Source organism: Dictyostelium discoideum, assembly GCF_000004695.1.
Source record: "Dictyostelium discoideum AX4 chromosome 6 chromosome, whole genome shotgun sequence".
Classification (NCBI taxonomy): domain Eukaryota; phylum Evosea; class Eumycetozoa; order Dictyosteliales; family Dictyosteliaceae; genus Dictyostelium; species Dictyostelium discoideum.
This window is the reverse complement of record NC_007092.3, coordinates 2,259,274-2,273,860: the sequence shown is the minus strand read 5'-3', so window position 1 is coordinate 2,273,860 and position 14,587 is coordinate 2,259,274. Positions and strand designations below refer to the sequence as shown.

The 14,587-nt window shown below is 22.2% G+C and overlaps 8 protein-coding genes across 8 annotated transcripts; 5 read left to right on the top strand and 3 right to left on the bottom strand.

The window, feature by feature from the left end:
- Positions 1 to 933: 933 nt before the first annotated feature.
- Positions 934 to 2,661, top strand: DDB_G0292918 (glycoside hydrolase family 47 protein; the record flags this gene model as incomplete). The annotated part of the gene is made up of 1 exon (XM_629440.1): positions 934 to 2,661. The coding sequence occupies one exon, from the start codon at positions 934 to 936 to the stop codon at positions 2,659 to 2,661; it is 1,728 nt and encodes a 575-aa protein (XP_629442.1).
- An 887-nt stretch (positions 2,662 to 3,548) lies between these two features.
- On the top strand, positions 3,549 to 3,875 carry DDB_G0292916 (hypothetical protein; the record flags this gene model as incomplete). Its single annotated transcript, XM_629439.1, has 1 exon — positions 3,549 to 3,875. The coding sequence occupies one exon, from the start codon at positions 3,549 to 3,551 to the stop codon at positions 3,873 to 3,875; it is 327 nt and encodes a 108-aa protein (XP_629441.1).
- Positions 3,876 to 3,994: 119 nt separating this feature from the next.
- On the bottom strand, positions 3,995 to 4,796 carry DDB_G0292914 (DEAD-box RNA helicase; the record flags this gene model as incomplete). Its single annotated transcript, XM_629438.1, has 2 exons — positions 3,995 to 4,725; positions 4,781 to 4,796. 2 exons carry the CDS (start codon positions 4,794 to 4,796, stop codon positions 3,995 to 3,997), a joined length of 747 nt encoding a protein of 248 aa, XP_629440.1.
- A 732-nt stretch (positions 4,797 to 5,528) lies between these two features.
- On the bottom strand, positions 5,529 to 6,651 carry phlp1 (phosducin-like protein; the record flags this gene model as incomplete). Its single annotated transcript, XM_629437.1, has 2 exons — positions 5,529 to 5,861; positions 6,034 to 6,651. 2 exons carry the CDS (start codon positions 6,649 to 6,651, stop codon positions 5,529 to 5,531), a joined length of 951 nt encoding a protein of 316 aa, XP_629439.1.
- Positions 6,652 to 7,148: 497 nt separating this feature from the next.
- psiN (PA14 domain-containing protein) lies at positions 7,149 to 9,456 on the bottom strand (the record flags this gene model as incomplete). Its single annotated transcript, XM_629436.1, has 2 exons — positions 7,149 to 9,316; positions 9,384 to 9,456. The coding sequence occupies 2 exons, from the start codon at positions 9,454 to 9,456 to the stop codon at positions 7,149 to 7,151; spliced, it is 2,241 nt and encodes a 746-aa protein (XP_629438.1).
- Positions 9,457 to 11,212: 1,756 nt separating this feature from the next.
- DDB_G0292910 (hypothetical protein) lies at positions 11,213 to 11,356 on the top strand (the record flags this gene model as incomplete). The annotated part of the gene is made up of 1 exon (XM_629435.1): positions 11,213 to 11,356. The coding sequence occupies one exon, from the start codon at positions 11,213 to 11,215 to the stop codon at positions 11,354 to 11,356; it is 144 nt and encodes a 47-aa protein (XP_629437.1).
- A 1,207-nt stretch (positions 11,357 to 12,563) lies between these two features.
- Positions 12,564 to 12,797, top strand: ubqO (hypothetical protein; the record flags this gene model as incomplete). Its single annotated transcript, XM_629434.1, has 1 exon — positions 12,564 to 12,797. One exon carries the CDS (start codon positions 12,564 to 12,566, stop codon positions 12,795 to 12,797), a length of 234 nt encoding a protein of 77 aa, XP_629436.1.
- A 1,412-nt stretch (positions 12,798 to 14,209) lies between these two features.
- ubqN (hypothetical protein) lies at positions 14,210 to 14,431 on the top strand (the record flags this gene model as incomplete). The annotated part of the gene is made up of 1 exon (XM_629433.1): positions 14,210 to 14,431. One exon carries the CDS (start codon positions 14,210 to 14,212, stop codon positions 14,429 to 14,431), a length of 222 nt encoding a protein of 73 aa, XP_629435.1.
- Positions 14,432 to 14,587: the final 156 nt, after the last annotated feature.

Here is a 14,587-nt window from a genome sequence, read left to right as displayed (position 1 = left end):
ATAAAATAGTAAAATAATTTTTTTAAACTAAGATGTATAATAATTTTATTTTTTAAATTTATTTTATTTTATTATTTAATTTCCAATTATATATATACATTTATTATTATTTTTTTTATTTTTTTTTTTGGTTAAATTGGAAATTGTCCAATTAAATGATTTAATTCTCTTTACTTTTTTCGGTTAAATTGGAAATTGTCTAATTAAATAATTTAATGGTATTTTTTTTTTTTTTTTTTTTTTTTTTATGTTTTTCAATTTTTGACTAAGATTATATATATATATTTTTTTTGAATTGGAAATAACCAAACTAAATGATTTAATTGTTTTTTTAAAAAGAAAAAATTACCAAATTAAATGATTTAATTGTTTTTTGTCTTGATTTCCAATTTTTGATTTAGATATTAAAGTTGTGTTTTAAAAATAATTAATGTGTGAAATTAAATTTTTTATTTTTTTTTTTTATTTTTTTATTTTTTTATTTTTTCTTTTTTCTTTTTTTTTTCTTTTTTAGAAAAAAGAACAACGTCTTTTGTTCAATCTGTTGTTTTTAATTATTTTTTTTTAATTTTTTTTTTTTTTTTTTTTTTTTAATTTCTTTATTTTTTATGAAATATCTTTTGAAAAAAAAAAAAAAAAAAAAAAAAATCAATTGTTTTTTAAAAATTTTTTTTCTGTTGTGTCATATTTTATTTAAACTATCTTTTAATATTTCTTTAAAACCACTTTTTTTTTTTTTTTTTATTACTTCCATTGACAATAAAAAAAAAAAAAAATAAAAAAAAAAAAAAACGAAACAATTGTACAATTTTTATTTGTATTATTAATAAAAAAAAAAAAAAAAAAATAAAAATAAAACCGTCTTACCATAATAATAATAATAAAAAATAAATAAATAAAATAAAATAAAACAAAATAAAAATAAAATAAAAAATGGTATTGTTAAAAGGTAGAGAATTATTTATTGCAATGATTGCAGCAATATTTATAATTGGATTTATTACCATTTTAAGTTTTGATGGTGGAATGAATAGAGGAGGTGATAACCCATTACCACAAAAATGGAGAAAAGTTGGTGTTCAACCAAAGGTTGAAACTACCACTACCACCACCTCCACCTATGTAAATTTACAAAATACAGGTAATCAAATAAATCAAGGTAATCAAAATATTGAAGGTGGTGGTCAAGGTACACAATATGATAAAAATAGAAGAAAATTACCAAGAATTAAAAAAGGACAGGTTAATCCATTCAATAAGATTGATAAAGTTTATAAAGAGAATGAAGATTTAAATAAAAAAAGATCACTTTTGATTAGAGAGGAGATGAAATTTAGTTGGGAAAAGTATCGTGAATTTGCATGGGGTTATGATGAATTAAAACCAGTGGAGAAGAGAGGTCACGATTGGTTTGGACTTGGTTTAAGTATTGTAGATTCATTGGATACACTCTATTTGATGGGTTTGGATAAAGAATATAAAGAAGGAAAAGACTGGGTTGAGAATGTATTAAATCATAGAAAAGACACTGGTAAAAAGGTGTCAGTATTTGAAACCACCATTAGATTCTTGGGTAACTATAATACAATGTACAGTTTAACAGGTGAACAATTATATTTGGATCTAGGAAGAGATATTGCCGATTTGCTTCTATATGCATTCAATGACCATTCACCATTCCCTGCAAGTTTTGTATCATTAACAGATCATAAAGTTTCTTATCAAAGATGGGCTGGTGATTGTATTATCCTTTGTGAACCAGCTTCAATGCTTTTAGAACTTAATGAACTCTCTAGAATAACTGGTGATCCAAAATACAAGGAATACTCTGACAAAATCGTTGATGCATTGGCATCAATGAAACCTTCGATTCCAGGTTTATATCCAACTTTTATCACACAAGATGGCAAAGGATTCTGTAATAATAAAATATCCGTTGGTGCCATGGGTGATTCGTTCTATGAATATCTCTTGAAAATGTGGATCTATCAAGATGGTATTGAAGAGAGATATAGTGAACTTTTCCAACTTTCTGCCGATGCAATCATTGAACATCTCTACAAAGTAAGTAAAAAAGGTGATGGTTTCATTACCAATTTAGATGGAGGCTCGGTTTCAAACACTCAAGAACATCTTACTTGTTTTGCTGGTGGTATGTTTATGTTGGCCGCTGCTTCAAATATCACTGGCGATGATGAAAAGAGTGCTCTCTATATGGAGGTTGGTGAAAAGGTAACTAGAACTTGTGCTAAAACCTATGATATCACTCCAACTGGTCTTGGACCAGAAATAGCCTACATTGAACCAGACTCTGGTGATATTAGATTCAATGGTTATAAAGCTGATAGTTCGTATATTTTACGTCCTGAAACAATCGAATCAATCTTTGTTGCATATCGTTTAACTGGTAATACAGAATATCAAGAAATGGCTTGGAAAATATTTCAAGCAATCGTTGACGTTTGTAAAACTGAACATGGTTATGTTGGTCTTAACGATGTGTCAAATAGTTGGGCATTTCAAGATTTTCAACAAAGTTTCTTTTTGGCTGAAACACTAAAATACCTTTATTTAACTTTCCAACCATCATCTTTAGTTCCATTAGATAAATATGTTTTTAATACTGAAGCTCATCCAATCGAAATTCAATATAAAGATTAAAAAAAAATAAAAAATAATAATATCTAATAGATATTTTCATCCTCTTTAATTATATATTCATTTTCTATTTTAAAAAAACAATTTTAAAAAAAAAAAAATTTTAAAAAAAAAAAATTTTGAAAATTTAATATATGGACTTTATGAATTGGGTTAAATATTTGATTTTTTTTCATTTAATTAAAAATAAGAGCCAGTACGAATCCCACCATACAACCAATTCATCCCTGAATTAGACGGTCATCAATGTTAATAACAAATAAATGAATCATTTGATAATAACGGTTTCACGCTTTCGTATAGTGAGTGTGTATCATCATCCTAGCTGTGAAAGAGGAAAAATTATTGATGAATAATTTTAATAGACGATACTCTAGAAATGATCCTAAGAGTTTGGTCATAACTTTTCAAAATAAAAAAAACTTTCTTTTATTTTGTTCATTTTTTAATATTTAATTATGGGACTCTGTTTTTTTTTAAAATTGTTGGATATGAAAAAAAAAAAAAAAAAAAAAAAAAAAAAAAAAAATTTTATTTTCAATTTTTTTTTTATATTTTTTTAAATTATTTAATTTTTATTTAGTTGATAAAATGAACACTCAAAAATACACAAAATGATATGAAAATAAAAAAATGGTTACCCCCTCAAGGATTGGGTTTTTTTTTTTTTTTTATTTTTTTTAAAATAAATAAAATTAAATTGTTGTTTAAAAAAAAAATAAAAAAAAAATAAAAAAAAATAAAAAATAAATAAAGAATAAAAAATAATATAGATATAAAGATTTTATTAAAAATGGATTACAGATATAAATTACTATTATTAAAAAAAAAAGAAATTCTTTTAAAAAAGAAAGAACTTTTTTTTTTTTTAAAATTTTATTTTACAATTTATGTCATCTGACTCAAATAAAAGTTATCTTTTATATTTTTTAAATAGCAACGACATCAAGATTTTAAATTTAGATAATTTATTAGATAACCAAGCTAATAATAAAAATAGACAATTAGTAACTATGAATGAAATTTTGGAGGAACAATTGAGTTTCAATAAGAGACAATTTCAAAAATATACACAATTTATGAAAGAATTATTAGAAATTGAAAATAAAAAAGCACGTATCATGGATATATTGTCAAGATCTTTAATAAAGAGTATGGAAAATACCAATGATCAATTAAATAATATTCGAAATCAAATTAACCAAACAAAACAATAAATTAAAATATATCCATAAATAGTTTGAAAACATTTAATATCAAATAAACCAATAAATAAATTAAAAAAAAAATATATTTAATGTGTTTTTTATTTTTTTAAAAAAAAAAAAAAAGTAAACTAAAATTTATATGGTTCTTGTTGTGATTTAATGATCTTTGGAATCTTTATAAAAGTATTTATAAAATTTGAAGTTAATTCGTTAATTCCTGATGTTGAAACAATAATTTGCAAATTATTGTTATTATTTAGAGGTTTAATAATATCTTCCAATTGACATTCAAAACCTCTTGAAAGGATTTCATCAAGTTCATCGAAAACCAATATTTTAATATTATCTGTATCGAACCTTTTTCTTGAAAATAGGTCAGATATTCTTCCTGGTGTACCTAATAAAATCTGAGTATTACCTTTTTTTAAAATTTCAATATCCATTGATATTTTTACACCACCAATACATGATAGTACTTTAAAGTCATTATTATTATTCTCACCACCTCCTAAAGATGAATAAATAACTTTTGTTGTTTGTGATAACTCTTTTGTTGGTAAGATCATTAAAATTTGAGGAAATGAAAATTGTTGATCTGTTTGTTGTCGTTCTTGTTGTTCTTGTTCTTGTTGTTGTTTTGTTTCATCAATCTTATCTAATGTACCAATAATTAAGCTTATTGTCCTACCTGTGCCCTCAATTGAATCAACAATAACATTACTGTTTTCTTTAATTTCTTTTATTACCTCCATTTGAAAAGGTGTTAATTTTGTAATTCCATATCGTTTTATATTATTTATTAGTTGTTCATTTAATCCTAAAGATGCAAAACCTACTTTTAAAAATGAAATTAGAAACACTTGATTTTTTTTTTTTTTTTTTTTTTTTTTTATTTATTAACTAAATAAACCTACAATCTCCTTCTGACATTTTGTAGTGTAAAATTAATTAATAATTAAAAAGAATCAAATTAAAAAAAGTAAAAAAATAAAAATAAAAATTGAGAAAAAGATGATATTTTTTTTTTTTAATAAAATAGATTTTTTTTTTTTAATAAAATAGATTTTTTTTTTTTTAAATATATTATTTTGCTTTCTATGAAATTATTAATAACTACATTTCATTTAAAGCATAAAAATTATTAATAACTACATATTTGTTTTTCTTTAAATTAATTAAAAATAAGAGCCAGTACGAATCCCACCATACAACCAATTCATCCCTGAATTAGACGGTCATCAATGTTAATAACAAATAAACGAATCATTTGATAATAACGGTTTCACGCTTTCGTATAGTGAGTGTGTATCATCATCCTAGCTGTGAAAGAGGAAAAATTATTGATGAATAATTTTAATAGACGATACTCTAGAAATGATCCTAAGAGTTTGGTCATAACTTTTCAAAATAAAAAAAACTTTCTTTTATTTTGTTCATTTTTTAAAATTAAATTATGGGACTCAGTTTTCAAGTTAGAGTATTTTTTTCGTTTTTTTTTTTTTTTATTATTTTTATTTTTTTTTTTTGTTAAGATAAATTTTAATTAATGTAGTTTAGATATGAATATACAATTAAAATAATATTAAAAATATTTTTGTTTGGAATAAATAAATTTTATTATTGAAAAAAAAAAAAAAAAACAAAAAAAAAAAAAAAGATTCTTTAATCGTCATTATCATCATCGGACTCTGGTCTTTTTCTTGATAATGAAGTTTCCCAATTTGAATTTTTTGCTTTCATTGGATTTGGAATGATATCATAACTTGATAATAACAATTCTAAATCTTCTTGATCGAAATTTCTACCTAGTTCTTCAGTGAGTGGAACAAAAGATACTAATAATTTTCCACCAATATAAACTAACAAACTTGGTAATGCTTCATCATGATAGTTTTCTTTAGCTTCTTTACTTAAAATCTTTAAAAATTTGATATATCTATATTTAACTGCTAATTGACCTAATTGTTGATTTAATAATACACATTCTGGTATATACTGTTTTTTTTTATTATTTTATTAATGTTAGTATTTTTAAAATTATTATATATATTTAATAATAATAATATTATTATTATTATTATTATTATTATTATTATTATTATTATTATTATTATTATTATTATTATTATTATTATTATTATTATTATTATTATTATTATTTTATTACATTTTGAAATAAATGAATTATAACGAAAACATTTGGTGGTTCATTATCAATTTCATGAATATATTGAGAGGAGTCGATTTGTTTGAAATAACCAAATACTTTTTTTTCTGGTTTTTTAACATCTGAAGTAATTTGTTGTTTTGATTTCCATTGTTCCATACGAGCTTTACGAATTCTTTCTAAATCATCATCATCACTATCCAATTGATTCTCTTCTTCAGTTGGTGGTGGTTGATCTCTAGTTGTGAAACACATTTTTTCAAGCATTTTTTGAGTTTCATATTTCTTTTGTAAATATTTTTGTTTTTGTTTTTCACGATGTTCTGCATAATCTGATAAAACACCTTTTACACCTGTATTACCACCAGATTTGATCTTTGGTTCTTGTTGTTCTTGAATGAATTGAGCGTATTGTTCATCTGTCATATCTTCAACATCAACTTCATATTCTTTATCACCATCTTCATTTCCTTCACAACATTCATTATTACCATGATTTCCTTCATGGTCACTATGATTATCATTTTCATCACCACTATCATTATGTCTAATATCTGATCTCTCTTGATCACCATCTCCAAATTTATCTAAAATACTATTTAAAATGTTTTGTTCCATTCTTTCTTATATCTTTCCCCTTTTTTTTTTTTTTAAATATACATATATAAATACAAAATACAAATATATTTAGTTTTACAAATTTTTGAGAAATGAAAAAAAAAAAAAAAAAAAAAAAAAAATGAAAAGAAAATGAAAAAAAAAAAGTATGAATTTTATTATCAGTTGGAGGCAAAAAAAAATAAAAAAAAATAAAAAAAATATTATTTTAAAACTTTATTTTAAACCTAAACGATTATCAAATATAAAAATATTATTTATAAATTTGTTTTAAATCTAAAATAAATATTAAAATAAAATAAAATAAAAATTAAATTTTAAAATAGAGCAATTTCTCTTTTTTTTTTTTTTTTTTTTTTTTTTTTTTTTAAAAAGTTTTATTTTTATTTTTATTTTTTTTACATAAATATATATATCTTTAAAATGAAATGATTTTTTTTTTAAAAAAAAAAAACAAATAATATTTTTTTTTTTTTTTTTTTTTTTTTTTTTCTTTATCAAGAATTATTAGCAGCATAAAGTGGATTATCACCTTGATTTGGATTTGGATTATATAATGGATTTTCAGAAGAAGTTTGGATTTGATTATCTCTTGAGGATTTCCAAGCATCATAACCACGTTTACCACCAAAAGCAGCAAGACCTAATGCAATTGCACCACCAATGGCAATACCAGCTGCAGCACCAGCACCAACACCAACGGCAGCTTTAACAGCAGCAGATTGACATTTAAATGGTAATGGATCATAGTCTTTAAAAATACAAGCTTTGGTATCGTTATCACAAACACCATATTGACAACGTGGATCATCAGGAATACATGGTCTATCAGCGGTCATACATTTCTTTGTTGAATTATCACAGAAACTAATTAAACAGAAAGCTTCAACTGGGCATTCAATTGGAGTTTGAACACAACCCAACTTTTTATCACAATGACTTGTAAAACATGAATTTTTTGGTTCACAAACACGAGCACTGTGAGAGCAACCACCAGTTTCAGTTAGAGTATTCAAACAAATGTCAATTGTACATTGATCACCATCATCACATGGATTTGCTTCATAATAGCAAGTACCATTTTCTGAACATTTATCGAGAGTACAAAGTATACCATCATCACAATGATAGATATTATCACATTGGCCTGTTTTAGAGTTACAACGTGCAGTGGAGCATTTATTTTTAGCAAGACATTGTTTTGGAGTATTTTCACATTCACCACTTTCACCATTACAAGTATCAATAGTACAAGCATTTGAATCATCACAATTCTTTTTAGTACGATCAATACATTCCGTTGTACTATTGTATGGATTACATTCCAATTGTTGACATTTATCACTGGATTCTGAACATTTATTGCCTTCAACACATGGTACACAATTTTCAATTGGGTCATGAATGCAACCAGTATCCTTTGAACAACTATCGATGGTACAATGATTGTTATCATTACAATCAACAACGCTACTGGAGCAACCAGAATTTGGAATACATTTCTTTGAAATACATTTATCAGAATCATCTTCACAAAGTGCTTTATACTCCCAAGTGCTAGTATCTTCATTACAAGTTTCACGATAACAAGTTGTATCATTTTTAGATTGATCCTTTGGTTTACTCTTTAAGTAACAACCACCCATTTTATCATCACAACGGGCTTCGATACAAGAACTATTGGATTTACCTTGACATGGTTGATAATCAGTGGATGGTACACATTGTTTACTATCAGGGTCACATTGATGTTTAACACAGAATGTATCAGAGAGGGAACAATTTGGAACTACAACTTTACAATGATAACGCCAATCAACATTTGGAGCGATATCAGTTAAACCTGGACATTCGAAATGGCCACATGCAGGCAAACTACCATAACACTCTGAAGGATTACAACATTTACCCATACCTTCACAAACACCACAATAGTCATAGTATTTACATTTGAAATCTATACTTGTCTCAACCATAATATGAGAATCGGTTGTATGACGCTCACAATAGAAGAAATCGAAATTGTAACTCTTACTCTTCTCTAAACCTAAATTATCCAAATATACAGATCCTTGACCATTTTGACCAGACACATCATGTGGTGCACCCAAATCCAATACCAAACGATTATCAATGAATACCCAAACATCATCATCACCTTTGAAACTGAATAATTCACCACCAATATAGAAAAATGAAGCATGTAACTCTAAGCAGAAATGGAAATTTCTTGGAAATCCCCATCTATCCTTCCATTGATTCTTTTTTATTGGTCCATTGTATGAATCTGCTTCAAAACCCATCTTATCAATTGGAAAGAAATTATCACTTTCATAAGAGTAAATTCTTGGATCATCAGATGTAACATTTCTAGTGAATACTAATGATTTGGAAATTACAATATTAACATCCTTTTGATTATGAAACCAACTATAAAATGTACTTTGATTATGTATTACAAATCTATTTCTATCGATATTTGGTGCATGATCATCTCCACAACAATAAATTGGACTACGATCTTCTTCATTCAATTGATCCTTAACTAACCCTTTTATAACACGATTTGGATTATCAATTTCAAAATCTGGATTGGTTTGTGGTGATAAATCCCTAATTATAACTGCTATATCCTTTTCAAGTGGTAATAAACTATTATATGAATCTTTTTAAAAAATAATAGTTAATAAAAAAATCATATAAAATATTAAAAATATAATTTAAATATTTACCATCTGATAAAACAATTAGAATTGTTATTAATTGAATTAAAAAGTAAAATAATTTTTTATTTATATTTCCCATTTTTTTTTTTTTTTTTTTTTTTTTTTTTTTTTTTATTCAATTATTTTTTTTTTTTTTATTTATTTTTTAGTTTTTTTAAAAATAAGAAAAAAAATAAATAATTAAATAAATAAATTAAAAAATAAATAATAATATTACAAAATTTTTATAGGATTCTATAAAATTTAATTCTTTTTTTTATTTTTTTATTTTTATTTTTTTTTTTAAGGAAAATTGATTTTATTCAATCGAATTGTTTAAAATAAAATAACCTTTTTTTTTTTTTTTATTATTACTTTATTATTTGTTTTTTATTTTTAACTATTATTTTTATTTATTTATTTATTTTTTTCCTTTAAATAACAATAATATAATCCATTATTTTAAAAATTTTAAAATTAATTAAATAAAATATATATTAAATAGTCTTAACATATAAAATGTGGAAGACGTTTTTAAAAAAAAAAAAATTACGATTCATCTTGAATGGTAGTTGTTGTTATTTTTGATTATGTCTTTATATATTTCAATAGTAAAAATAGTTTTTAGTGTGTATGCGTGTGTGTGTGAGTGTGTTAAAATATGTGTGGTTTGTAGATTTTTTTTTTTTTCCTTAGCTTTATTTTTTTTTTTTAAGCATTTACATACACACTATAACCACAAATATTTTTTAATTTATTTCTTGGTAATTTTTTAACAAACTTGGTAATAGATGTGTTGTTATTTAATTGAAAACTTGTATTTTAAAATAATCTATACAGAAAATTAATTTTTAATTTAAAACGAAAACTATTATTTTTTAAAAAAAAAAAAAAAAAAAAAATTTCTTTGATTAGATTTATATCATTAGCCATATAATTGTAGTGAAATTTTGTTTAAGAAAAGGTGATTTATCTATTAATATAAAAATAATATAAAAATAATATAAAAATAATATAAAAATAATATAAAATAATATAAAATAACTTAAAAAAAAAAAAAAATGTTAGTTGTAAATAATATAAAATAACTTAAAAAAAAAAAAACAATACTAAAAAATATATTTATAAAATTAAAATTATCGAAATCCGATTTTATCTTTTTATTAATAGTTTGAATTTACTTTTAAAAATAACCTAAATAAAGATTGTTTAATTAATGTAAATGATATAAAAAAAAAAAAAAAAAAAAAAAAAAAAAAAAAAAAAAAATTATTTTAGAGGGTATTTTTTATCGCACAATTCCAATTTAATTTTTTAATTTTAAATATAGTAATAGATTGATCTCATTCCACATTTTTAATTTTTTTTAAATCTTTCCAGTTATTTTATGGACACCAAAAGTCAATATTGTTTATAAAATGAGTTTATTTATTTATTTTTTTTTTTTTTTTTTTTTTTTTTTTGGGTTTGCAAATAATATTAAAAAAAAAAAAAAAAAAGTTATTAAATATTACTATAGTATCTTAATTATTATTCGAATTGAGCTCAATTAATAATTTTTTTAATTTTAATTTTTTATTTTTTATTTTAATACTTATTTTATTCATAGTGAACAGAGTGTCTTTAACTTGAATTAATGAATGCACTCTTTCCAATGTTCATAGGGTTATAATCAAATACAGATGACTAATTATTAAATGAGGTATTTAATTCATCACCTGTAACTTAAACATCCAATCACTGAAATAAGGTATTTAAATTATATTTTTGAAATTTCCAATTTTTTATTTTTTTTTCAAATTATTTTTTATTTTTATAAAAACCTATAATTATAATTTTAAAACAACAACAGCAACATGAAACTTTTTGTCCAGATAGTTGGTATACAAACCAGCACATACCAAGTTACTGAAACAGATACTATTGAAAAGGTTAAAGCTAAAATTCAACAAAAGAAGGTACTCCAACAGATCAACAAATATGGTCGTACTTTAGACTAATATAAAATTTATCCAGATTCCACAGTCAGTTTAAAATCCAAATTAAGATGTTTTATATAAAAAATTTAATAAAACTAAACATCTTCTTGTTTATTATTTTCCTTTTAATCTTACAAACAAAATAAAATTTTAAAAAAAAGGATCCAAATTCATATTAAAAAATAAAATTTTAAAATTTAACCTCATCACCAAAGTTATTAATAGATATGTTGCTATTTAATTGAAAACTTGTATTTTAAAATAATCTATACAGAAAATTAATTTTTGAATTAAAATTTTTAAAAAAAAAAAAAAAAATTTTTCTTTTACCAGATATCATTGGCCATATAGTTGTAGTGAAATTTTGTTTAAGAAAAGGTTATTTATCTATTAATATAAAAATTATATAAAAAAAATATAAAAATAATTCAAAAATAATATTTTTTTTTTTTATTTTTAAAATTTATTTTATTCGTAGCGGATAGAGTGTCTTTAACTTGATACTCTTTTTTCAATTAATTAATTATTTAATTTTTAATTAATTTCTATTTTAAAAGTTAGATATACTTGTAAGTGGGGTAGAGGGTTTAGGTTACAATCAAATACAGATGAAGAATTATTAAACGCGGTATATTATTCATGATGAATAATATTTATTGTAACCTAAACTCTCTATCACTGAAATAATGGAGTTAAATATTTTAAAAATTTCCAATTTTTTATTTTGTTAGAAATTTTTAGGTTGATCTTGCAGATATTATAATTTTTGAATTAAAACGGTGAAAAGTAATTTATGAGGCAATGGTTAGTTGTTTGCAACTTTTTTTTTAAAACCTCAAAAAGTAATCGCTCGCATTTTATTTTTTTTTAATTCCAACACCACAAAAAATTATGAATCATGCCTATTGATAAAGTTAATTTAAAAAATTTTATTATTATCCCACAAAAATAAAAAATAAAAATTATTTTTCACATAATAATGACTAAAAATTAAAAAAATGAAATTAACTCTTTTTAGTAATTTTTTAAAAAATTTTAAAAAAAAAAAAAAATAGAAAAAGGTTTATAATTATTTTCAATGGTAATGATAAATAATAAATAATAAATAAAACCTTATTATTATTGTTATTATTATTATTATTATTTTTATTATTATTATTATTTTTATAATTTTTATTTTTATAATTATAATTATTATTTTTATTATAATTATTGAAACGACAACAGCATGCAAATTTTTGTTAAAAAAGTTGGTAATTCCGCCGTCTCATACGAATTTAAAGAAACAGATACTATTGAAAGGGTTAAAGCTGTAATTGAAGGAAGAGAAGGTGTTCCAATTGATCAACAAACATTATCTTTCTTAGGTAAAAAATTAGAGAATGGTCGTACTTTAGGAGAATTAAAAATTCAACCGGGTTCCACAATCAATTTATCACTTAGATTAAGAGGAGGAAATTAAAAAATTAAATAAAACTAAACATCTTCTAGTTTATTAATTTCCTTTTAATCTTACAAACCAACTAACCAAAATTTAAAAAAAAAAGAATCCAAATTCATATTAAAAAATTAAAATTTAAATATAGACGTGGAATTATAATTCATAATGATGGATTATCGTAATTGATTGTAACCTAAATTCTATATCACAGAAATAAGGGAGTAAATGGTAAAATGTTTATAAAAATGATAGTAATGTAGATAATTGATGTACTGGTGATTTGTTATACACCTTTGGAATTCCTTTTTGTGATATGTACATATCTAAATAATCTGATTAAACAAATTGAAATCTAATGGGGTCATGTAAATGAATTTGATGAGGCCGGTGATTGTGAATGAATAATTGATTATAAGAATAAATAATTGATTTTACAGATGCAACAAAACCTACAACCGGTGTTCGACCTTTTTCATTAATTTTTTATTTTATTTTTTATTTTTTTTTTATTTAGGTGAGAAAAAAAATAAAAACAAAAAAATCAAATAAACACAAAAAAACACAATAAGTTTTTATATTAAAAAAGTTTCAATTAATTTAGCAACCACATTTTTTAAAATAACATTTTAATAAAATTACAAATTCATATTAAAAAAAAAAAAATAAAAAAAAAAAAAAAAATAATGATATTTGATAACATAAAAATTTCTTTCTATGATTAATAAAAATTTGTAGGTTCAGTAAGTATAGTTTGTTTTTATACAATTTTATTTTTTTATATAATTAATTTTTTTTTTTTTTTTTTTTTTTTGATTTTGTTTAATTTAATTTGATTAGATTCGATTTGATTTGATTTGATTTGATTTGATTTGATTTGATTTGATTTGATTTGATTTGATTTGATTTGATTTAGTTTGGTTTAATTTTTATTTTATTTTTTTTATCGTGGTTAAGTAAATAATTTTTCTTTTTTTTTTTTAATTTTTTTTTTTTTTTTTTTTTTTGTAATCTCTTTTCAACAAGTGATAATAAAAAAATTTTATTTAGAAAAAGTGATTGATTATAATCATTATTAGGTCATTTACATTAATTAAATAATAAATGATTACTTTTAATTTTATATTTTTTTTTTGTCGAGGTACCCAATTTATTAAATTTTGCCTTTTTTTTTTTTTAGAGTTCCCTCAATAAATTTGGAAAATTGGAGAAATTTGTTTTTTTTTTTTAATTATGAGTCATGCTTACAAATTTAAGATTTTTTTTTTTTTTTTGAATGTCTCTTGCAAGAGTAGTAATAACAATGGAGATAAATTTTTATTTATAAAATTAAAAGGTTTTTTTTTTTTTTTATTTTCAATTAAACCAAACCAACAAATTATTTTATAAAACACTTTAATTATTATTATTATTATTATAAAAATAACAACAGCAACATGTATATTTATGTTTCATTAGTTGGTAAAACTTTCGAATTACAAGTTAAAAATTCAGATACTATTGAAAAGGTTAAATCTAGAATTCAAGAAAAAGAAGGTATTCCACCAGATCAACAAATTTTAATTTTTGCAGGTAAACAATTAGAGGATGTTCATACTTTATTATATTATAACATTCGAATGGAATCCACAGTCCATTTAATAGTAAGATTAAAATAAAGAAGGTATTCCACCAGATCAACATAGATTTATTTTTGCTGGTAAACAATTAGAGGAAGGTAGTACTTTATCAGATTATAACATTCAAAAAGAATCCACACTCCATTTTGTATTAAGAGGTGGAAATTAAAAATTTAATAAAAATAAATATCTCAC